Source organism: Delphinapterus leucas, chromosome 11 (genome assembly GCF_059928025.1).
Source record: "Delphinapterus leucas isolate spDelLeu-1000000601 "Yukka" chromosome 11, BTC_Dleu_Yukka2, whole genome shotgun sequence".
NCBI lineage: Eukaryota > Metazoa > Chordata > Mammalia > Artiodactyla > Monodontidae > Delphinapterus > Delphinapterus leucas.
Genome location: NC_143139.1, coordinates 54,871,455 through 54,897,260, shown reverse-complemented (window position 1 = coordinate 54,897,260; position 25,806 = coordinate 54,871,455). Strand labels below are relative to the sequence as shown.

The following is a 25,806-nucleotide window of genomic DNA, read 5'->3' as shown; positions in this document are numbered from 1 at the left end:
GAGGGGCTGTGTTACATGAGCACTTGAATATGACAAGACTCAGGATTTACTGTAAAAAACAATCTCCCTTCTGAGTTACATATTTTCTTGCTGTTGCTTTCTTCACTTCCCTTGCACTGAGAGTTATGGCACCCTCCCTATCAACTATCAGTAATGATTTTGTGTAATTGTGTGAATTAGCAAGATCACTTCTATAAAACACCAGAAACTCAGAGCAAACTATATAAACATTTTGGAAAAATAAGACCTACATAGCCTAATAAGTCTTTGATTTTAAAAAGTCACATTCTAGAATAAGAACTTAAATATTTGTGCTAAATTGAAAGGGTTTTGGAAACTGAAAGTGTTTTAAGCAAGGAAACATTAGTCACATGAACTGAGGTGGTTGTGAAACATTCGTCAGGTGGGAGAAGCAGCATCATTTGTTCACTGTTCTCATTTTCCCAGAGTTCCTTCATCATTTCAAAAGACAACTCATTTTTCTATACCCTTCTTCCCTGTAAAGGCAGAAACCTGTGGGTTCTTATTGTGGGACGCTTTCCAAAGGAGCACAGAATCGGGATTCCAGAATTCAAATACGTGGCAAATATGCATGGAGATGAGGTATGTATATGGCTTGAATATCTGACATGTCACCAGAGAAGCTTCCCCTCGGGTCTCTTGTGCTCTGTCTAAATGCAAAGGAAGCAGCAGACACTGTAGCAAAGAATCTGGAAAGGTCTTCCGGTGAGGCCTTCTGAGAGGATTGAAGGAACCAGGTCCCAAAAACCAGCACAGCCATCTGGTTGTTTACCCAGTGCCCTGTGCAGGTAACTGGAACTTTTTTTGTTTGCGGTCTGGAAGAACAACAGTGCCCCAGCTCTGGACTGCCAGCAAGTCCCCGAACTCCTGCCTGTGTTGGTTTTCCCCATCTCCTGCTCAGCATCGAGGTGACCCAGCAGAGGAGCAATATTCTATTTGAACTAAAACAATCAGATCCCAACTAGCTATCCAGACTCCTAGGAGCTGGCGTTTTGAATGCTTTTGTCACTTTCTCTTAATCTAACACTTAGCGTTTCCAATGCTTAAGTTTAGAGCAGCGGTCCCCAACCTTTCTGGCACCAGGGACCGGTTTCATGGAAGACAGTTATTCCACAGACCGGAAGGAGGCGGGGAATGGTTTCGGGATGATTCCAGCGCATTACATTTATTGTGCACTTTATTTCTATTATTATTACATTGTAATATATAATGAAATAATTAAACAACTCACCATAATGCTGACAGGAGGTGGAGCTCAGGCGGTAATGCGAGCGATGGGCAGCGGCTGTAAATACAGATGAAGCTTTGCTCGCTTGCCCGCTGCTCACCTCCTGTTGTGCGGCCCGGCTCCTAACAGGCTGCGGACCGGTGCCAGTCCTCGGCCCAGGGTTGGGGGATCCCTGGTTTAGACCATCAAGCTTGGGGCTCTGTCATCCCCATCATTCAACAAACCCTTAAATTCCATCATGATGTCTTGCCTCTTTTCCAACTTACTGGGGATCAACTCTCTTTTTATTTTGTTTTGTTTATGTTATTTATTTTATGTTTTGCAAAATACCCTTTACCACACCTGCCTGCCCAGCCATTCTTGCCAGGCATTTGCAGATGCTCCTCTCCATTTCTCACCTTTCTTCCTCAGAGTATTTTGAGACTATGACAACTGCAGGGTCTTCTGTTCCCCAGAACCCCACACAACTGGGCAATACAGTGGGAGGGAAAGATAGTGCCTAGTCTTGACAGTAAAGAAAATTGACGTAGGAATATCAAACACACTTAACTTTAAGGAATGTCAAAGAACAGGAATATTCCTATAAGTATAACCTGCTGACTTGCTACGACACTTCCAGGTCTGCAGTAGCGTGGGTGGCATGCACTGCTCGAACGATGGGCTTCCTGTCCCGGCTTAACCCTCCCCAACCCCAAGCTTTCTAGGAACAGGCTCCACCCCACATGACACACACACATTCTGCCCTTCCTAGGCACGCTGCTCAACCCGCCCTGGTCCTGCCGAGCCAGGGGACTTCTTGTCACTGGAGGTCAGATGCAAACACTTGCCTTTGAGAGAGTGGTTGGTCTTTGAACCTGATTTGGGGGTGGATGGAAATTACTTTTTTAGGCATAGTGGGCTTTGCTCGAAAAGGCTTGATATTGCTGGGAGTCTGACCATAGTTGTTTTTAACAAAACAACTATTCATGACAGACAGCAGCCCAGACTTCCTTTCTCTTTCGCTATCTAGTCAATTGATCGAGGTCCTGTGGGATCCATTTTTAATGAGACACTGACTCCAGTAGTTTATTTATTGAATTCCTGGCGTTTCAGAGGTTGCAGCCTGATGCTTAGAAGTTAATCCTCTCAGTTGAAACTTCCAAAGAAAAGCAAGAGTCCTTCCTCTCACTCACCCCTGAATTCACTGGTACTTTCCCAAATTTCTGACATCTTGCCTTCCATGTAGTTAATGTATCCCATCAAATCGGGCTCTCTCATTCACTGTGATTCTTTGAGGAATGCTAAGGACTGAGGTGGCTCAGAGGGAAAAGTCCCAGTGTGTTTCGGGTGTGGGAACCTGAAGTCCTGCTATCCCCTGTGTGTCCCAGCTGGTAGCAGTATCTGGCGGCTCTGGGGGCCATTGAGAAACTTATTATCCTGAATTTAGATCTTGTATGTTCTGTCCTCCTGGAGCCACTAGGAGCTGGGGAAAGTGATGGCGTAACCCAGGAGCCAAAGGGTCACTTGGATTAGAAGGTTTAATCACCCTACTCATCCTTCTTCTCTTAGACCTTTTGGAATTGAAAGAGCATTTTCAAGAACCCACTATTAAAAAGCAACATAGATAACATTTGGGGGCAGTAGTTCTTAACCTTCTTTGGTTGGATTCCTTGCTATTCTGGCACAAACTTTGAATGCTGATCTCAGGGTCCATGGATCTTCTAGGAGTTTGTGGATCTCACGTGGAGAAGCCCAGCAGGGGTCATATATGTACCGAGTAGTGTGGTGGACAGAATTGACTATGGTATTTTTTAAATGTTTCCTCTTTTCCCTGGACCCCACCTCAGCACCATCAGGAAGACCCAGTTATGTTGATCACACACACCATTTTCCCCCCATGAATTTTCACCTACTTCGTGATGCCTTCTTTTAGAATTGGGTCTTTATTAAAGTAAAAATAACCTGTTATTATTACAAAATCAACATACGTACATCTTAGAAGAAATACAAGCAAAAAGAAAACATTGTATACTGACCTTCTACAAATTAGGACTGTCGATTCCTTATCATTTATCCTTCCAGATATTTTTGTGTGTGCAGTTGCACCAAATGAGCGATGCTAATTTGCTCTTTGTAACATTTTTCAGTTAATACAAGCTACCCTTTCATGTCAGTAAATGTTTATCCTATCTTTACCTTATATCCCATGTTCTAGTTTCTCCAGTTGTCCTCAAAATGTCCCCCAAAGTGTCCGTTCAAAATTCTGTCCAAGATTATGCATCATATGTGGTTGACATATCCCTTGAATCTCCTTTAATCTAGCATATAAAGAATCTTTTCATGACGCTAGACTTAAGCAAGAACGTTGATCCATTGTGTGTCCTGCAGAACGTCCCTCAGTTTGGATTGTTTCCTTCCTTATAATATCATCGATTTTGTGCCTCTCATCCCTCTATTTACTTCAAACTGGAAGTTAAATCTAAAGGTTTGTGGGATTCAGGTGAAACATTTTTGGCTACTGTGTATCTTCGGAATCGCGAAGGTGGGTGACTTTGGCTGGTGCTGAAGGTCCAGGCTGATTAGCCTGGCTACATCCGGAATGCATGAAGCACACTGAGAGGAGCAAAATCTATTTGAAACAGCCCATTTTCAGGTGAGAATTGTTACAAGAGAATGAAGTCAAACCTCCTCTGGTTTTGTATGATATTCCTCTTGTTCTCAGTCACCTTGTCATGAGCTCATGTCCTCACGATGCTGCATCGATCAGGCTGGCAAGTTCCCCTCCATACAGTACTAGCCAACAAGAAAAGAGTAACAGTAACCAACATTTACTGAGCATGGGCTACGCTAAGTGCTTTGTGGGCGGCCTTTCTTTTGCTCACTTCTGCAGAAGGCATGTTTGTTAGTGCGTTGACCAGGAAGGGAATGCAGGTTTCTGTTGGTCCTCTGGGCCTGCATCAGAGCCTGAGCAGTGAGCCTTTCCCAGCTATGGCTCTGCCTCCTTGACCCCCTCCACTGCCTTTGGAACGTTCTGTTTTTACTGTTTTCCTTTTTACATATAGATCTATGATCTATCTCAAATTAATTTTTGTTTGGATGGATTCCCAGTTGTTCCAGCCCCATTTGATTAGAAGATTTGGGCTCGTTCACCGTGTGAAAGCGTAGCAAACTCTTAGAGTAAGACTGGAGTGAGCATCTCCGTGTCACTTTTCTCTGTCCCTGTCTCATGCCTGCTGCCCGCCTCTCCTCCCTGATTGCTGGGGAGTCACACGGGGGAGCCGACGGAAAGAGCACCCGCCGCCCTTGTCACCTGCTGTTCATGCTTTTTCAGAGTGAGGGAGACATTTCTGAGCTTCTAACTTTTCTCATTTTAGTAGGACTAGCAGGTGTTTTCCTGGTTTATCCAGGTTCTTGTTTGTACACACATCAGCGTGCGGAATTGTAGAAGCCCCAGTCCCGGGTGTCATTCACACAGGCTCCTAAGCAGTGTGCGCACACCTGACATCCAACCCTTGTTATTCATTGGGAGGGATGAGACCAGAGGTCCCTGGGCGGGGCTCTCTGCCCTTCCCCTGCTCCACAAATATTCACATCATTTGGGAGCGGGGTCTTTGTTCCCCTCGCCCTCCTCTGACACCTCATTCTGCTACTGGCTGGCTTTGTAGTAAACTATTACCCATAATCTAAAATCAGAGCTTTAATGAACGCTGGGACCATCCCCTGGAAATGGAAACATCTAGTACCCTCAGCCTAAATGTGGGTGCAGGAGAGAAGCCTGGAAAATCACTCCTTGCTCCTTCCTCGAGCCCTCCCTGTTCTATGTTTTGTGCCTATCTGCCATCCCATGTTTTAAAATTTTTGCAGGAAAGAAAATTTTATATCTGGGCAATCTCTAGATTGTTAAGACATCTCTAATCCCTGTCTAATGGAAATATCCAAGTGAGGCATGACTATGTGTTTAAAAAGTCAGGTGCCTGGAATTTTAAGCTAATCCAGGAGCAGGCAAAGTGCAGGTGAGAGGTTGGGTCCACAGGTTCCCTTGACTGCAGGGCCCATGGTCTTTAAGTATGGGGGGAGGTATTCAGTCTGTGTCTGTTAAGCATAACTGAATTGCCAATTCTGATTCTTTTTTTTTCTAGAGTTTTTTTTTTTTAAGCTTCTGTTTCTTAAACATCAATGAATTATTTTTCCTATGAATGGTTTATTTGGGTATAGAGTTCTGAAATACCCACATCACACTTAGAATTTCACATTTGGTGGCATTAATTTATAGTTTATTGGATTCCAGATACATAATGGAGAGGAAAAACTGCAAAAATATGGATAATACTGATCATATTTTTCAACCCAAAAATAAAGGCTAAATGGTTTTTTGCACACCTTCTAGGTATAAGAGACATTTAGACAGTAGTTTGTATGTCTAAATGTCTATATTTAGAGGGTATTTTAATGTTCTACCTGAACAACAGGACATAATATCCAGGATTGTGCCTATCCTGGAAGATCTTGGGCTGTGTAGTCAACATGCAATAGAGGTTCCAAACTTACTAAAACAAGACAAAACAAAGCTTGCCACTTCTCAAGTTGAGGGGTGGGGGTGGGGGTCAGTCAGGGTCGGTCAGGCCATTGTAATATGTGTGAACACTGTCAGGAGAGCACAGGTGAGGAGAGTTAAAGGACCACCTAGGTAGGTCATGGAACCCAGACTTGGGGAGGCCACAGAAAAGTGTGCTAGATAATGTAATATTAGGCTAATATTTGAAGATGAAGGATTTAGCTAGGCATTAAGACAAATGAATTAAGTCTGTTACCTACCATGTGGAGCCCCAGAAGCTGCACTACAGTGTAGCATTTCAAGACTCCACGATTAGGAGAGCTGAAGTGTTGGTACTGCCCTCTAATTCACTCTCGTACAATACACTACCCAGCTGTGGATTGTTGCTTCAAAATTGTTTTCCAATTGTTCTTAGAAGTGCTAGAACATTGATTTTTATCTGTCTAACAAATTCCCACTTGACTGAATTGAAGAAAAACTGATAGAGAATTTATTTTCTGCTTTCTGGGTTCTTGCCATCTTTTTTTTTTAACTTTTTATTTTATACTGGAGTATAGTTGATTAACGATATTGTGTTAGTTTCAGGTGTGCAGCAAAGTGATTCATATACATGTATCTATTCTTCTTCACTTTTCCCATTTAAGTTGTTACATAATATTGAGCAGCATTCCCTGTGCTATACAGTAGGTCCTTGTTGGTTACCTATTTTAAATGTAGACATGTGTACACGTCAATCCCAAACTCCCTGACTATCCCTTTCCCCCACCCTCCCCCCGGTAACCATAGGTTCCTCCTCTAAGTCTGTGAGTCTGTTTCTGTTTTGTAATAAGTTCATTTGTATCATTTTTTTTTAGATTCTGCATATAAGCGATATTATACAATATTTCTCTCTTTCTGACTTACTTCACTCAGTATGACAATCTCTAGGTCCATCCTGGGTTCCTGCCATCTTAATGACCGGATGAATTATCAGAGAAAGACTCTAGAAGCTGGTGTGCTCACCCAGCCTTTCAGGCTCTTCATTAGGGATTCTTTCATTAAGTCCACACTCTCACAAAAGGAGCTTAATGAAAGGCTGGTTAAGCTAACGGAAACAGTTTTGACCACATTCTTTTTTAAAATTTTAGTCTTTCTAAGGTTTCATATTCAAAGACTTAATTTTAAACGAAGGGAGGTCTATACATAAAACATGAATGAGTGTTTGAGACATTTATATTAAGGTTGAGAAGAATTAACTTGAATAATATGTGGCATAAATTTGCTGTTACAGAGACAGGAAAATATGGTCCAAGAAAACAAGAGGACTTTGTTTAACTCCCTCTGAAATTGCATCTGTTTACCTCACCATTTCTTTAAATTATCTAACTCTTAATTGGTTCTTTATCATACTTCCAAGATTTTTCTTTCACCCTCTGCAGTTACGAACTTGTGGTTTGTTTTGGAATATGGAGACAAACAGAAAATACCTTGGTCACACATTCGTTACCTTGAAAGAACCATGATTTTATTGTTTTTGTAAAAATAAGATAGGTTTTCTTTAATTTAAAAACAATACTAGAAAAATAAGAGGAAATAAAAACTATTCAGAATACTATCGCTCAGAAATCACCATCATTAGTATTTGCCAGATGGTATTCTAGACATCTATGTTATTTCTACAGTAATAGAATGAGAGGAATCAAAAGGATATAAAATGAAATGTGTGTCATACGTGTTATCTTTAAATAAGAAGTATGAGGTTTAACTTTACTTGAATTTAACAGAATAGAACTGAAGTGAAATGAAAATAATTGGTGAACTTGGTATTTTCTCAAAATAATAAATTATCGGAAGATTCTTCTAAAGTCAAAAAATTAGGAAAAACTTTGGGCTTCCCTGGTGGCGCAGTGGTTGAGATTCTGCCTGCTAATGCAGGGGACACGGGTTCGAGCCCTGGTCTGGGAAGATCCCATATGCCGCGGAGCAACTAGGCCCGTGAGCCACAACTACTGAACCTGCGCGTCTGGAGCCTGTGCTCCGCAACGAGAGGCCGCGATAGTGAGAGGCCCGCGCACCGCTATGGAGAGTGGCCCCCGCTTGCCACAACTAGAGAAAGCCCTCGCACAGAAACGAAGACCCAAGACAGCCAAAAAAATAAATAAACAAATGTGGGGTTTTAAAAAAAAGAATTTTTAAAAAAAGGAAAAACTGAAATTATAATGATTTGAAATATGTATTTTTTTAAACTTTGGATAATATCCTATGACCCATTGCTGGGAAAAGTGGAGGAATTAGCATTTTGAAAAGTTTTCTGTCCTCTCCTTTCCTCTCCCCCCGGCACCCACCCTTGCCGTTAGCTATAAACCTTAACTTTTACCTTCTATCCTATACCCACACCACCACAGTTGCTTAATTTAGTTCTATAGTTTAATCACAGCTTCTTACTCTTTGTTTTCATTTTCTTGTGGGTGGATGAATTTAACTGCGAACTCCTGTCTTGAGTTTGGGCGTGCTTCAGAATGTAGGATTCAGATAGTTAAGAGGAAATTCACATTTAGAACCATGCGAGGATTCCAATATATCTCACTTGGTACTTAACCTGGGACTCAGAGGGGCCTCAGGTTTTTCCTGGTACGTCCCTCTAATGGAACCATCCTACAGTCTCCAACCAGCATTTAGAAATCTCACTTCCTTCTCTCTTTCCTTGACCTTTTCTCTTCCCCAACCCCTGTCCAGAAAAGCCCCTTCAACCAACTACACTGTCCACCTTTAAAGCCACCTTTCACAGCTTGAAATTGCCAGCCCCTCCTCCTCTGGTTTCAGGGAAGCCAGTAAGGAGTGTCCAAATGTGCGTGATCTTCCAAAACACTGAATTGGAAATCCAGTGTGTGACTCACTTGACTTTTTTGGTTATTAAGCACCTTTTGTAAGGTTTGTAAGGACCTTTTTCAAGTGACAATTTTGACTGTAAAAACAAAAATCACAGTGGTGGAAGAAGATAGACATGAGTAGGAAAAAAATTGCAGTTAGAATGGAATTTACTTCTACTCTGAATTTTATGGCTACCTATAAATGTGTAATTTACATATTTAAAATTTTCTTAGTTCCATTTTAATCCGTGTTCATTAGGATAACAAATTCATAAAATGTGATCTCTTTGCTTGCCAGCGAGGGGCATAAAGTATGGAATTGCTCATCCTTTGTCCCAACAATGAATTGCTACAGAGCAGTCATAAATGAAAATTCTTTTCCTGCCCACGGCCTTCATTAATGTACCAGAAGCACTGTCCTTATTTAACCACCTGCTGCCCTGATTTCCCATATACTAACTGCTCTACAACATCTGATCACATGTAAGAGGTAAATATTCCTTACTTAGAAGCAGAATCTTTGAACTCAGGATTACAGGGGAAAAGTAATATAGCCTAATCAAATCTTTCTAGAATAAGGTTGAATATGTGAATTCCTTTTAAAAAAAAAAAAAAAACTAAATCTCTCCCTTGGGGATTATAAAGCAAGCTTTTTCACAGGCCTTCAGTTTCCCAATCATTGTTGGTACATAAGGTAATTTTAGGTGAATGTGACCATGTTTATTTTCAGTCGTGCTTTTATTTTACTATGCAATTAGAAACATATCTAGCAAAATGGTAATTATACAAAGTTTCTTATTTTTAATGTAAGTAAAAAGTGAGCCAATTTAAAGAAAATGCAAACTAAATAACAGTATAGATAATATGCAGATATGGCAAAAAATTGTGAGGATGTTGTGCCAAAGAAACATGAGGATGTGGAAATCAGAAATACAGAGGTACAGCAAACACTGCACAAACGTGCAAGAGGGGAATTTGGAGATAAAAGAACTTGGAAACGGGGGAATATGAAAATCAGACCTATTTAAATTAACCTACTTAAATTATGCATATTACAAATTCAGATTTTTCTCTATTAAAATCTACATATCTACTGCAGTGGTTCTCCACGAATCATCCACCGAGACACGCACCACGGCTCTCCCGTGTGTCAGGCATGCTTGTGGAGGCGCACAACGCCCTGCCTGATCTCTAGCTCCCCCTCTCGCCACCCCTCCAGGAAGTATTTGGAAGACAGACAAACTGGAAGTAGGATAATAAGAATAACCTTTACTCCACTCTTAATTCATTTTTAGTAAATTATTTACTTATAGGTACTTTTTTTTAAGTTAACTTAAAAAAAACCTTTTACTCACAAAGGTTTTGCAGCACACCAGTGATGGATTGCCACGTGCCAGAGTGTCAGTATACCAGAGAAACGGTGGTCTGACAACTGGTTTTGGTCTCACATATCATGTGTAGTGCTTGTTGTTGGGGAATTTGTGCTTTGGGGACTGTTTTTCTCTCACCTAACGATATCCTCTTCTCTGTTTAACACCTATAGGCTGTAGGGCGGGAACTGCTGCTCCATTTAATTGAGTATCTCGTAACCAGCGACGGAAGAGACCCTGAAATCACAAATCTAATTAATAGTACCCGGATACACATCATGCCTTCAATGAACCCAGATGGATTCGAAGCTGTTCTAAAGCCTGACTGTTTTTACAATAAGGGAAGGTAAGCACGGGCTAGTCTATCTTTATTTAAAACAACAAAAGCATAAAAAGCCCCCCATCAGATCAGACCCCTTCGCCCTGTAAAGAGAAGTTAGCGAACCATCTCATAACCTGTGTCATGTCGCTGCTGTGCTGGAAACTTTTCAGGGCTGCCCATTGCTTTGACCTTGAGAAGTAAAATCCTGAGCAAGGCTGCTTTACCCCTGCGCCTGCCTCACTGCTCCGGCTTCATTGCCTGTTCCCCCGCACTCACCCTGTTGCAGCCGCTCAGACCTCCCTTCATCTTCTGCAACCACCAGCTGCCTTCTCACCCCTGGCATTTCCCACCCCTCCCCCCGCACCCTGCTTCAACAGCATTTCCTCAAAGCCTCCTTCCCTAACCTATCAGATATTAGAGCCCCAATTATTCTCACATCACCTGGCACTTTACCCTCATAGCACAATCTTTAATGTCTCATTTCTTGTTTAATGTCTACCTGAGGGCAGGAATGCTGCCCATGTGTTCATCCCTGTTAAATCCCAGGGCCTAGGGTAGTACCTAGGCCCTCAATAAACAGGTTGATTTATTAAGCCAGCACACGAACTAATCACAAAGAAGGGTGAGTCTTGTAGTATTTCTGATTTAAAGTTTATTGTGTTTCAAGCAGCCTCAGGAAGTTTGGAATTTCTCAAATGTCTGGTAAACACTGATATTTGTGCAATTAAAAATTTGTTTTTACCAAAGATTAATAAATCACCTCTTGATTCCCTCCCACGTTTAAGTTTCTTAGCCTATTTAAACATGGCCAGTCCGCTTTTCAGAAATACGTTTGTATAAAATAGCATGTTCCTGTTGTTTCTGTTACCAATTGCTATGCAACAAACTGCCCCTAAATTGAGGGACTTAAAACAACCAACTCTTTAGTTACTCTCCACTCTGTAAGTTAGGAATTTGGGCAGGGCAGAGCAGGGATGGCTAATCTCTATGCCATGATGTCAGGGGCTTCAGCTGGGGTCTGGCTGGGACCGTATCTCTAGAGTCTCAGTTCTGGCTGTCACCTGGGTCCCTCATTCTTGCACATGGACCCTTGACGTGGATAGCACTGGGGTCTCAGGGTTCCCAAATGGGAGTGTCAAGAGCAAAAGCCCCGAAATGCAAACACTTATCAGACCTCTGCTTACATCCGAATCACTACTCTCCCATTGGCAAGAACAAGTCACACGGGAGGGGACAACATATTGTGTGAATGCCAGCTGTGATTCACTGGAGGCTGCCAAGGCAACCATCCACCACCTCTGTATTCATATTTGGAAAAACACCTGGAGCCCAAAGCAAAGGTCTACACACTGCACGAATCTGCTCCCTCAGACAGCAATAGTAAACCCTAAAAAATTCTTTCTTTTAAAGGGAAAATAGTAACTTCTATGACCTGAATAGAAATTTCCCCGATGCTTTTGAATTTAATACTGTACCAAGGCAGCCTGAAACTGTGGCAGTCATGAAGTGGCTGAATACAGAGACATTTGTCCTTTCTGCAAACCTCCACGGTGGTGCCCTGGTGGCCAGTTACCCATTTGATAATGGTGTTCCAGGTAAGCAAACTTGGGCCCAGCTCTTGCTTTCTAAGTCCAGAGTGAAACTGCAAACTCTCTGCCTCTGAATGGGGATACACTCTTCCTCTCCCCACTTAACTTCTCTGGCAGGGATAGAAAGAGCCCCATTCTCTTGACCCCCAGCTATCCTTCCTACAATTTATAAACAGTAGATGGGGAAGGTGGCTGAACTGATAACAACACGGGATTACTTGACATTCATCAGTGAAACAGTAAAATTGGGATTTAAATTAGCCCACAAAAGGCAACACGGCTAAATAAATAAATAAATAAAACGAATCATGTAAGTAATAGTTCCTGATTCCTCTTAAAACTGGGGGATAAGGTATGTACCAATGACTTAAAGTATTCGAGTGGCTTCATTTAATCCCTACAGTACCTAAGGAAAGTTTACTGACCTCCAGAAATCAGCAAGGGTGACTAAGAAGGTATTTAACTTTTAAGCTGACTGAGGAGTTTAGACATGGACATGGTTGTTTTGTGTAATATTGCCTTCTGTATGTCCATTAAAAACTAGGAACAGGAGTAAAGGGAGTATTCGTGGAAGTGGGTAGAGGATCTCACTAGGAAATTAGAGCCTTTGTGTGTGATGTGATGATGTGTGTGCTAATATGGTGTGTGTTTCCTCCAACTATAACTTCAACTAAAAGGTCTTGGTCTGTCTTTCATGTACAGCCACTGGAACATTATACTCTCGGAGCTTAACCCCTGATGATGATGTTTTTCAATATCTTGCACGTACCTACGCTTCAAGAAATCCCGACATGAGGAAAAGAAATCCATGTAGAACTAAAATAGAGTTTCCTGGTGGAATTGTAAATGGATACTTTTGGTATCCACTCAAAGGTGAGTTTCTCTTCATTCTGCTATTCTCCTTACTGCCTTCCCCCAGAGGTGCCAGCTGGCCTTCACCCCAGCAGTTGCCAAAAGTTAGGCACAGTGCAGTCCCTTCAGTCATGTCTCTGTCAGCTAATATCACAGAGCAGTGAGGGGAACTGATCATTTGAGAGATGCTCAGACATGTTCCCCACTGCCAAAGCCTCCTAACTTCAGACACTGGTTCAGCATTTACCTTTGAGCTGGGAACTGTGCCAGGAAAGATGAACAGGACACAGATATTAAGCCCAAGTTTAATAGAGAAGAGCAACATACAAATAAATAATTGTGATGGCATGTAATGTGAATAAAAGTAGAGATTTAGGGCTTCCCTTGGTGGCGCAGTGGTTAAGAATCTGCCTGCCAATGCAGGGGACATGGGTTTGAGCCCTGGTCTGGGAAGATCTCACATCTCAGTTGCACGGAGCAACTAAGCCCGTGCATCACAACTACTGAGCCTGTGCTCTAGAGCCCACAGTCCACAACTACTGAGCCTGCGTGCCACAACTACTGAAGCCCACACGCCTAGAGCCCGTGCTCCGCAACAAGGAGAGCCACTGTAATGAGAAGCCCGCCACCGCATCGAAGAGTAGCCCCTGCTCACTGCAACTAGAGAAAGCCCGCGCACAGCAAGGAAGACCCAACGCAGCCAAAAAAAAAAAAGTAAAAATTTTTAAAAGTAGAGATTTAGAAAAGGTACAGTGTATCACAGGGGTGTAAATCCAAAATACATCAGGGAGTAGTGAAGGCCTTAGAGAAATGTAATGCTTATGTCTCATCCAGTGGGGACAGCTGCTACTTAGAACAAGGTAATTATTGCCATGCAGCAGTGGGGGGCAATATTGCCAGATCTTCCAGTTTGTGAAGCAAGCTGGATATTTCCATGAAGTCTCCTGATTTTAAAACCACTTTGCAGGCTAAACGAAAGAGCCTTCTAGTTTTTCTCCCTTGGAACAGGACGGCCAGGCGAGGGAGGGAGTGAGAAGCTGGCCATGTAGGGAACGTGGCGGAGGGGTGTTCTTGTCAGAAGGAATAATATAAGCAGAAGCCCAGGGGTGTCAGAGTCCTAGTCTGGAAATTGACAGAGTAGGAGGGACCTAGGACAGAAGGGTGAGAGGGGAGACAGTGGGCTGGAACCAGGTTTCCACTGCCTCAGTGGAAAGTGCCCCCTTCCAGACTGGTCAGCTGACCCTACCAACAGCAACCCCCATCCTGCATTTCTGCACACAGCCTACTTCCTCAGTTGTCACTTTGGACGCACAGGCTATCAAGTAGTCTTGCACAAACTGGGACTTTTGTGTCTGGGCAGGTCTCTGCCAGCTTTCCAGATCATAAGTAAGCATAGACCACAAGTGAGAGGAGCCAGGACCAGCCAGATACCACAACATCCCAAACTTCTCTCTGGTGTCCGGGAGACAGCCTCCCCACTCCCACCACAGGGCTGTAGCCTAGTCCCCGCTCACTACTCTCCATAGAGAGGAGAGGGCCCCCTCCTGCCCAGTGGCAGTGCTGTCCTTCATGTGCATTGTCTGTAACTTTCAAGACAGATCCAGATGTGTGGGAGATTAACTAGGAACCTAATTTTGCCATTGGGAGTTGTTCCCAAGTGTGCCTGTCAGCTGTGTATCTCTGTGAGAAAAAAAGAGGGCAGAGCCAGAAACTTTGAGGCGCTTAGAGCATTCTGGCTCAGCCTGGAGGCTTTTTCGGCCAGGCCTGACTGGCATTATCTGGAGTGGCACACACCCTCCACACTTGGTATTCTCCATCCAGCGTGCTTTGCACACCTGTTTTGCACGCCTGTTTTGCCATTTAACTTCTTTCTACCTGAGACACAGCCATCCAGCCAAGGGCTTTTGTTTTGTTTCATTTCTCTCTTCCTTTTTTCCTTCTTCTATTTCCTGGTGAAAATGAGGTCAGAGAGAAATACAAAACTTGTAAGTAAAGGAAAAGAAAGGACAGAGTAATTCTTCCTGGCTAAAATCTGTACGTACATAGATATTACTCAATGTTGACGTAATATTTTGACCATTTTATGAGCATAAATTTTTTTTACTTCATTACTTCCCAAATACCCTGATGAAATTGAGAATACGTATTTCACTGGGCAGATATCAAGTATAACTAATTAAAATCTGGCAGAGACTACTTCCTTCAAAGTTACCATATTTCTTCAAATCCAAGATGCCGCTGATTGTAAAAGATGTCCCACCAAGAAAGAAAAAAGTTTCCAGCCAAACTAATAACCCAATGATGTTATTCAGCCATCAAATTTAAGATACTTCCCAATTCAGAGATTTTAAAATATGAAAAGTTTTACATCTTAGAAACTATAAAATACGGTTATAACCCTTTGAAAATAGGGTGTTGAGAGGTAAGAACTAGAAAGTGAGCATGGGCAGTGGTAACCCCAGAAGTACCAGGGGCCTGGGTCTTCCCCTGCTCCCTGAGAATCAGCATGGCACCTTCCCTCTCATCCCCAAACGCAGTGCCATGTGATGGCTGAGAGCATGGGGGCGCTAGGAAGATGGCCTGTGCTCCAGTCTCAGCCATTCACTGGCAAGAATCCCTGGGCACATGACCTACCATTTGTGATTAAGCTTCCTCATCTGTAAAATACGAGTGATAATTACTGTGAGGATTAAATGAGTGGATGGTGAAGCTCTTCAAACAGTACCTAGCAAGAGCAAACACTCAGTAAACACTGGCATTATTATTCCTCCAAATTCATATACTTAGCTTTACAGAATAAATGTGTTTATGAATGGTTTGTAGAAATATTTTAAAAGAAAATATCACTCTAGTTTATATCTGTTTAAAATGTAATTTAGGAAGAAATGTAACTTGAAGAATCTTTTTTAAAAAATAAATTTATTTATTTTTGGCTGCGTTGGGTCTTCATTGCTGTGCGTGGGCTTTCTCTAGTTGTGGCAAGCAGGGGCTACTCTTCGTTGTGCTGTGTGGCCTTCTCATTGCAGTGGCTTCTCTTGTTGTGGAGCACAGGCTCTAGGCACACGGGCTTCAATAGTTGTGGCTCGCAGGCTCTAGAGTGCAGGCTCAGTAGTTGTGGCACACGGGCTTAGTTGCTCTGTGGCACGTGGGATCTTCCCAGACCAGGGATTGAACCTGTGTCCCCTGCATTAGCAGGCGGATTCTTAACCACTGCGCCACCAGGGAAACCCTTGAAGAATCCTTTTTGCAATTGTGATTTTTAAAAAGGACCCTTCCTCTACCCCTCACTTAATTTTGATGCACAGCTAAACATGTGAGCTCTGATTCAGTTACCCATATGGGAGTATTTAGGATTGCTTTGTCATGCCTGGATAATAAAATGTCAAGCTCTAATTGTACTTGCTAATATGTCAAATTCATCTTTTCCTGTTTACGTGTACTTTCACTACCACTGTCTGATTCACCTGTCCCCAAGGTACGTGATACTTGGCTTCACTCCAATCTCAGACTTAAAAAAAATTAAATATGCTTGTGTTTAGGTGGAATGCAAGATTACAACTACATCTGGGCCCAGTGTTTTGAAATTACGTTGGAGCTGTCATGCTGTAAATATCCTCGCAAGGAGAAGCTTCCAAGCTTCTGGAACGAAAACAAAGACTCACTGATTGACTATATAAAGCAGGTGCACATAGGTTTGTAAGATTTTTTTATTAATTCCTGTTAACACAAAATATAGCATCTGGCAAACCCTCTGGGCTGAGAAAATGCAAGCCCCTATTTATGTTTTCTAGGTATAGCCTCATTTTTAGTACCAGAACAATGGTTCAGAATTCTCTCTGCGTGAACATCTGCAGCCTGTGAGAAGTGCAGCACCTATCGGTTCATATAAGAGAAAGCATGGTGTGTGTTACTTTAATATGCGGGTGTAAAATCCAGGGTACTTCTAATTTTACAAGTTGAATGACCTGGAAATCTGGCAAAAGATCAGGAAAACAGGCTGTTACTCTGTTACATTTATCACCCATTTAGAAAGAAGCCAAGTTTGCTTGTCACTTGCCATATAATATCACAGACCAGAGAACTTTGGACATGCCATTTTGCATTTCTTCTAGAACTGGGGTGGTTACCTAGCACCGTTAGCTTCAACCCCTCCCACCCCTCAACTCTGCCAAATGACCTGGCATTGGGAGTCTTTGCAGCCTGTTTTTTGATGGCTGTCTGGCCTTTATCACAGATGAGCAGACTTAATGTGACAAGAGTGGTCCTTCTCAAACATGTGCAGCAGACTCACCAGGAGGGTTTGTTAAAATGAGATTGCCAGGCCCCATCCCCAGAGTTTCTGATTTAGTGGGTCTGGAATGATTAACATCTTCCCTGGTGATGCTGACGCTGCCCGTCCAGGGACTACTCTTCGAAAACCATTGTACTAGAGCAACACATTGCTTGTGATGATGATGGAATCCTCGGCAGGGTGTGGAAGGCTCTTCTGCGTTGCCCGGGTTAGTTATTTTTCTCCATTGAGAACGGCTTGGGGGAGAAAGGTATCAGGAATTAGGGCGACAGTTATGCTACCACATGAAGCCAAAGTGGAGGATGTGTGTTTGTGTTGAAGAGGTTTGCATCGTGGGTCTGCTGCATAATTGCATAATTGCTGGATTTTCTGCATGCTTCACACCAAAGCTTCCCACCTGCTGAAAAGAGATGGAGACGGTTGAGGTAGGGAAAAGTCAGAAGCAGAGGGGTACAGGGCTGAGAGCAAGGAAAATTAGGAGCTTCCCTTGGCCACACATCCCTACCATGGCTACTCCTTCCCCCTTTCATATTTGACTCCCAACCTCTTCACCCCCGTGACACAAGTACACAAAGATTATTTTTGAATTGGCAGAGCTGCATCTAACCGGCTGAGACATTTATGGGGTAGGTTGATGGGGGAGATTACGAAATGTCATCTTTCTTTTTCACCAGCATCTTAATAATTTTTATTAAGCTTATTATTGGGTCTTTCTCCTTTTTCATTATGTCACCAGACTTTGTATTCTGGTATGTCTCTACTTGACTTTTCTCATGAGGCACATTTCTACTTTTACTGTACTTCTACCTATATCAACTTTTAGTGTATACTCTGTCCTTTTCTAAGATTCCTCCTTCAGAAGCATCAGCATGGGAGTGCAACTGAACACGAAATACACTCCATGAACTGCACTGCTATCTTCGGAATTTCAGTCTAGCTGGAAAGGTTATTTACTGAGCCCTGAATTAAGGTGGGCTCTGAAGTATCCTGCTGAAATAACATTGCCAGTGAAGGAGCTTTGTCAACTGTTAAATAACATACAAGTTACAGCCTAACCATTGTTATTTATTAATTTAAAGTGCTTACTAGTCCATTTAACTAGGTTTTATAAAGAATATTCATACATCTACCTATCCCTATAATCAGATGTGCACAGCTTACTTAAAAAAAATATGTATATATTAACACATCAACCCTACCCCCTGTGGTTTAAGACAGGGTTTTTTGTTTTGTTTTTGTTTCCTAGTTTAATAATGAAACCCTATTTCAAAACACTGATACAGTGTGGTTACTGTTACTTGATAGAGAGGTTCTCTCCTTATTGGTGCCCAATAGGAAGCCAAAGAGTATCTTTGATTGTGAGTAATGGAAGCAAACATCTTTTTACCGCTATTGCTCTGGTTTAAGAAAATCACTGATGTTTGTCAAGCTGCATCACATTCACTGGGTCAGTGTCACCACTTGCTAAGATGGTCTCTGAGATTTCCAGATGGGTCAAAGTCTCTGGCCTACCTTGTCTGGGAACGAAAGGCCTCCTGCTCTAATGGAAAGACTAGGCCTAGACGGCAGGAGCCTGGGTAAGGCCTAAGCTGTTCTGTCATCTGCCCCTGTGTGAAACTTTGCAAGCCACTTGTCTCGACTGGTTTTAGTCAACTGATAGCTGGGAGTAATAGCATATGCCTTTTCTTACCCCAGCTTGTTCTAAGGCTCCGATGGGGTCATTCTTTCAATTAAATCTCACGGCCAACCTCAATCTAAACTCAGGTCCTTTGGTGCTGTGTTGTCATGCTTAGAGGGTTGACTAGGCTCCTGTTGGGATGACGGTAAGGCAGACATTAAGTTGAGTGTGAATTCTAGGGATCTGGAATGTCCTGCTTGTTCCCTCTCTGGGGAGAAGCAAAGATGAGCAAGACGTGATATTACCTGCTGCTGTTCTCTCCCTTGAACTCCTCAGAGCAGATCTGAACCCAGAGGTTTGGGGGATGGCCCACAGCATCCAGAAACCTAAGCAACCTGGACCTGAGAGAATCTGGTATGTGTTGAGTTCCAGAAGCCTGTGAGACACAGATACGCATCTGTTATCAGATCCAAAGTCAGTGGCAGCTATAATCATTAGGTGGGGACATGGGAGTGAACAGTCTCCCGAGTACCACCGGCTCAGACTCTGCGCTGTGGCCAGTCCTTGCCCAGCACGGGCTTTTCATCCACAGAGCTTGATACATCCCCAAGGGAAGGAGAGCTTTACATTTCTGCCCCTCATTTCCAGATGTGGCCACAAAATTTAAGTCTCAGATTTTATTCTCCTTTGCTTATTATCTGAGCTTTTTTCAAAATTTTGCTTTTTGTTCTCCTGATGTCATAGTGCTGGCTGTCTCTGCATCTCTTTGGATCTTCTGGTCTTTTTTCAATTTTTGATTTCAGCATATCTCTTCTGGTAAAACAGTCACTTCCTTCTAAGTGAAAAGTTTGGTGGTGCCTGGACAGAATATTGAAAAGACGTATAAGATCAAAGGCAGCTTATATTTGGCAGGTGCTATGGGGTTTTCCTCTAATAGAAATTCTGTATTTAAGAATGGTCTGTGTTTGTTCAGTAACAGAGTGATATTCAGATATTCCCAGATTGAACAATTGTCTCTAGGTTTGGCTAAGGGTCATACAGAAATGAATCTTTTAATCTTTAGAGGACATTGAATGAGAGTCAAAACTGGAATATGAAGACTTTTGGCAATCGACCTGAATCCAAATTACTCTTCCTTTTCCCATGTTTGAGGATAGTCAGACTACCAGTCCCTGGAAATCTTTGTTTAGTTTGACACATGATATAGGGGTGTTGTGTGGGTACCTAAGGCCATCCAAAAACACTGTTCATAGACTGTCAAAAAAATTCAAATCTGTTCTGTTAAAGTGTAACAACCAATTCCAGCCAAGAAGGAATTTGCAGATTTTTTTAAATTTGAAGTATAGTTGTTTTATAAGTTGTCTTAATTTCTGCTGTATAGCTATAAATATATATAGCTGAATATATATGCATATTCTTTTTCATGTTCTTTTCCATTATGGTTTATCACAGGATATTGAATATAGTTCCCTGTGCTATACAGTAGCACCTTGTTGTTTATCCATTCTATACATAATAGTTTGCGTCTGCTAATCCCAAACTTCCAATCCATCCCTCTCCCACCCCCTCCCCCTTGGCAAACACAGTCTCTTTTCTATGTCTGTGAGTCTGTTTCTGTTTCGTAGATATGTTCATTTGTGGCATATTTTAGATTCTACATATAGTGATCACATGGTATTTGTCTCTCTCTTTCTGACTTCACTTCATATGATAACCTCAAGGTACATCCACGTTGCTGCAAATGGCATTATTTCATTCTTTTTTATGGCTGAGTAGTATTCCATTGTATGTATGTACCACATCTTCTTTATCCATTCATCTGTCGATGGACATTTTAGGTTGTTTCCATGTCTTGGCCTTTGTGAACAGTGCTGCTATGCACATAGGGGTGCATGGATCTTTTTGAATTATAGTTTTGTCTGGATATATGCCCTGGAGTGGGATTGCTCGATAATATGGTAATTCTATTTTTAGTTTTTTGAGGGACCTCCATCGTGTTTTCGATAGTGGCTGCACCAACTTACATTCCCACCAACAGTGTAGGAGGGTTCCATTTTCTCCACACCCTCTCCAGCACTTGTTATTTGTGGACTTTTTGATGATGTCCATTCTGACTAGTGTGAGGCAATACCTCATTGTAGTTTTGATTTCCATTTCTCTAATAATTAGCCATGTTGAGTATCTTTTCATGTGCCTGTTGGCCATCTGTATGTGTTCTTTGGAGAACTGTCTATTTACGTTGTCTGCCCATTTTTCAATTGGGTTTTTTCTTTTAATTGAATTGTATGAGCTGTTTGTATATTTTGGAGATTAATCCCTTGTCAGTCGCATAGTTTGTAAATATTTTCTCTCAGTCCGTAGGTTGTCTTTTCATTTTGTTTCTGGTTTCCTTTGCTGAGCAAAAGCTTATAAATTTGATTAGGTCCTGTTTGTTTACTTTTGTTTTTATTTCTATTGCCTTGGGAGACTGACCTATGAAAACATCGCTTCAATTTACGTCAGAGAATGTTTTGCCTATGTTCTCTTCTAGGAGTTTTATGGTGTCGTGTCTTATATTTAAGTCTTTAAGCCATTTTGAGTTTATTTTTGTGTATGGTGTAACAGTGTATTCTAACTTCATTGGTTTACGTGCAGCAGTCCAGCTTTCCCAATACCACTTGCTGAAGGGACTGTCTTTTGTCCATTGTATATTCTTGCCTCCTTTGTCAAAGATTAATTGACCATAGGTGTGTGGGTTTATTTCTGGACTCTCTATTCTCGTCCGTTGATCCGTATGTCTGTTTTTGTGCCAGTACCATGCTGTTTTGATTACTGTTTGCTAAATTTTTTTTCTTGGTGTCTTCTGCCTTAGCATCCTGAATCTTTGGTGTAAAGTCAATTTCAAAGATAGCTTAATTTTTTATGAGTTTGGGTTGGTTTTGTTTGATTTTGTTGGTTTTGAAGACGACAATGAAAAATAGAAAAGATGCCAACACACATACTGCCAGTACTACAAGCTATCTTCCTCAAATGCACAGACTTTCAAAGTGGCAGGAAGACTATAAGCTAGTTCAGAGACCTAAAAAAGGAAGAAATAAGCATAGCTTCCTCCTTCACATATCCTTGCTCTTGCGGAACAAAGATGAACTGAGACCCCAGCAACTTATCCAGTATTTCTGTGTCAACTTCAAACTTATATAGTTAGTCTTTCTTTTCCTTGTATCATTTTTCTTATCCAAATAAGAAGAAAGAGAAGGATTAAGAAAGGATTAATATTTGTTGAGCCTCCTGTTCTGTTACTTGTGTTTGATCTTCACAACAATCCTGGAAGGTATACATATTATCCCCATATTATAGGTGATGAAATTGAGGCTTGGGAATGTTTAGTGACTTGGGAGCTGGGATTCTAATGTGTTGCTGCAAATGGCATTATTTCATTCTTTTTTAATGGCTGAGTAACATTCCATTGTATATATGTACCACATCTTCTTTATTCCTCTGCTGATGGACATTTAGGTTGCTTCCATATGTTGGCTATTGTCAACAGTGCTGCAGTGAACATTGGGGTGCATGTGTCTTTTTGAATTATGGCCTTCTCTGGGTATATGCCCAGGAGTGGGATTGTTGGATCATATGGTAGTTCTATTTTTAGTTTTTTAAGGAACCTCCATACTGTTTTCCATAGTGGCTGCACCAATTAACATTCCCACCAACAGTGTAGGAGGGTTCCCTTCTCTCCATACCCTCTCCAGCACTTGTTTGTAGACTTCTTGATGATGGCCGTTCTGACTGGTGTGAGGTGATACCTTATTGTAGCTTTGATTTGCATTTCTCTAATTTTTAGTGACACTGCGCATCTTTTCATGTGCCTCTTGTCCATCTGTATGTCTTTTAGGAGAAATGTCTATTTAGGTCTTCTGCCCATTTTTTGACTGGGTTGTTTTTTTGATATTGAGCCTATGAGCTGTTTGTAAATTTTGGAGATTAACTCCTTGTCAGTCGCATTGTTTGCAAATATTTTCTCCCATTCTGTGGGTCGTCTTCGTTTTCTTTATGGTTTCCTTTGCTGTGCAAAGGCTTCTGAGTTTCATTAGGTCCCATTTGTTTATTTTTGTTTTTATTTCCATTACTCTAGGAGACGTATGCAAAAAGATATTGCTGCAATTTATGCCAAAGAGTGTTCTGCCTGTTTTCCTCTAAGAGTGTTCTAGTATCCGATCTTACATTTAGGTCCATAATCCATTTTGAGTTAATTTTTATGTATGGAGTTAAAGAATGTTCTAATTTCATTTTTTTACATGTAGCTGTCCAGTTTTCCCAGCACCATTTACTGAAGAGACTGTCTTTTCTCCATTGTATAGTCTTGACTCCTTTGTTGTAGATTGTGACCATAGGTGTGTGGGTTTATTTCTGGGCTTTCTATCCTATTCCATTGATCTATATTTCTGTTTTTGTTCCAGTACCATACTGTTCTGATGACTGTAGCTTTGTAGTATAGTCTGAAGTTAGGGAGCCTGATTCCTCCATCTCCATTTTTCTTTCTGAAGATTGCTTTGGCTATTCAAGGTCTTTTGTGTCTGCATACAAATTTTAAGATTTTTTGTTCTAATTCTATGGAAAATGCCATTGGTAATTTGATAGGGATTGCATTTGTAGATTGCCTTGGGCAGTATAGTCATTGTGACAATATGATAATATTTTGACAATTTTCACAATATTTTTTCCAATCCAAGAACACGGTATATCTTTCCATCTGTTTGTGTCATCTTCAGTTTCTTTCATCAGCATCTTATAGTTTTCTGAATACAGATCTTTTGCCTCCTTAGGTAGGTTTATTCCTAGGTATTTTACTCTTTTTGATGTGATGGTAAATGGGATTGTTTCTTTAATTTCTCTTTCTGATCTTTCATTGCTAGTGTATAGAAATGCAACAGACTTCTGTATTTATTTGGTATCCTGCAACTTTACCGAATTCATTGATGAGCTCTAGTAGTTTTCTGGTAGCATGTTTAGGATTTTCTATGTATAGTATCATGTCGTCTGCAGTGACAGTTTTACTTCTTCTTTCTCAGTTTGGATTCCTTTTACTTCTTTTTCTTCTCTGCCATGGCTAGGACTTCCAACACTATGTTGAATAAAAGTGGCAAGAGTGGACATCCTCGTCTTGTTCCTGATCTTACAGGAAATGCTTTCAGCTTTTCACCGTTGAGTATGATGTTAGCTGTAGGCTTGTTATATATGGCCCTTATTATGTTGAGGTAGATTCCCTCTATGCACACTTTTGGAAGAGTTTTTATCATAAATGGATATTGAATTTTGTCAAAAGCTTTCTCTACATCTATTGAGATGATCATATGGTTTTTATTCTTCGATTTGTTGACATGGCGTATCACTGATTGATTTGTAGATACTGAAAAATCCTTGTATCCCTGGGATGAATCCCACTTGATCATGGTTTATGATCCTTTTCATGTACTGACAGATTCAGTTTTCTAGTATTTTGTTGAGGATTTCTGCATCCGTGTTCATCCGTGATATTGGCCTGTAATTTTCTTTTTTGTGGTATCTTTATCTGGTTTTGGTATCAGGGTGATGGTGGCCTCATAGAATGAGTTGGGAAGTGTTCCTTCCTCTGCAATTTTTTGGAAGACTTTGAGAAGGACTGGTGTTAGCTCTTGTCTAATTGTTGGATAGAATTCACCCGTGGAGCCATCTGGTCCTGGACTTTTGTTTGTTGGGAGGTTTTTTTTTTTTTTTGCGTTTTGCGGGCCTCTCACTGTCGTGGCCCCTCCCGTTGCGGAGCACAGGCTCCAGACGCGCAGGCTCAGCGGCCGTGGCTCACGGGCCCAGCCCCTCTGCGGCATGCGGGATCCTCCCGGACCGGGACACAAACCCACGTCCCCTGCATCGGCAGCCAGACTCCCAACCGCCGTGCCACCAGGGAAGCCCCTGTTGGGAGTTTTTAAATCACAGTTATAATTTCAGTACTTGTGATTGGTCTGTTCATATTTTCTAATTCTTTCTGGTTCAGTTTTGGAAGGTTATACCTTTCTAAGAATTTGTCCATTTCTTCTATTTTCTTATCCATTTTATTGACATATGGTTGCTTGTAGTAGTCTCTTATGATCCTTTGTATTTCTGTGGTGTCCATTGTAACTTTTTTCATTTCTAATTTTATTGATTTGAGCTCTCTCTCTGTTCTGCTTGATGAGTCTGGCTAAAGGTTTGTCAATTTTGTTTATCTTTTCAAAGAACCAGTTTTTAGTTTCATTCATCTTTTCTATTGTTTTCTTTGTCTCTATTTCATTTATTTCTGCTCTGATCTTTATGATTTCTTTCCTTCTAAGTTTGGATTTTGTTTGTTCTTCTTTCTCTGTTTGCTTCAGGTGTAAGGTTAGGTTATTTGAGATTTTTCTTGTTTCCTAAGATTGTATTGCTATAAACTTCCCTCTTAAAACTGCTTTTGCTGTGTCGTGTAGGTTTTGGATTGTCATATTTTCATTTTCATTTGTCTCTAGTTATTTTTTTACTTCCTTGGATTTCTTCAATGCCCCATTGGTTGTTTAGTAGCATTTGTTTAGCCCCCACGTGTTTTTTTTTTAAAGGATTATATCATATAGACTATATTTTCTGCTCAAAATGCAGTTAAACTAGAAATAAATAACAAATATGCAATATATATTTGGAAATTATGAAACATAATTCTAAGTAACTCACAAGTCAAAGAAGAAATAATGGAAATTAGAAAATATTTAAATCTTAATGATAATGAAAAATACTGCCTATCCAAATTTGTGGGATTTAGTTAAAACAATGTGTAGAGGGAAATTTATAGCATTTAAATGCTTATGTCAGGGTAGAAGGGCTGGTGATTAATGAATATATTATAATAGTCTCTACTGTTGCAAGATGAATTACACCAAAAGCTAATGGTGTAGAACAACAATAAATATCTATCTTCTCTCATAGTTTTTGTGGGTCAGGATTTCAAAAGCATGGCTACATGGTTCTGGCTTGAGGTGTCTCGTGAGGTTGCAGTCCCATCATCTAAAGGCTTGAATGAAAGAGAAGCATCCACTTCCAAGGTTGTTAGCTGGCAAGCTGGTGCTGGCTGTTGGCAGGGAGACCTCAGTTTCTCTCCACCTGGCCCTTC

General features: G+C 41.3%; 1 protein-coding gene across 6 annotated transcripts in view; it reads left to right on the top strand.

Annotated features, from left to right (window-relative positions):
- Window positions 1–25,806, top strand: part of CPM (carboxypeptidase M) — a 96,973-nt gene that overhangs the window by 42,144 nt on the left and 29,023 nt on the right. For 2 of the 6 annotated variants that reach the window (XM_022571578.3, XM_089920977.1), the window contains exons 3-7: window positions 506–603; window positions 10,176–10,348; window positions 11,735–11,919; window positions 12,616–12,786; window positions 16,305–16,457. In XM_022571578.3, coding sequence (XP_022427286.1) covers window positions 506–603; window positions 10,176–10,348; window positions 11,735–11,919; window positions 12,616–12,786; window positions 16,305–16,457 — 780 coding nt within the window. Of the gene's footprint in view, window positions 1–502; window positions 3,882–8,930; window positions 9,123–10,175; window positions 10,349–11,734; window positions 11,920–12,615; window positions 12,787–16,304; window positions 16,458–25,806 lie in introns of those variants that run through there. The other 4 variants (XM_089920979.1, XM_089920978.1, XM_089920980.1 and 1 more) reach the window with 4 other exon arrangements.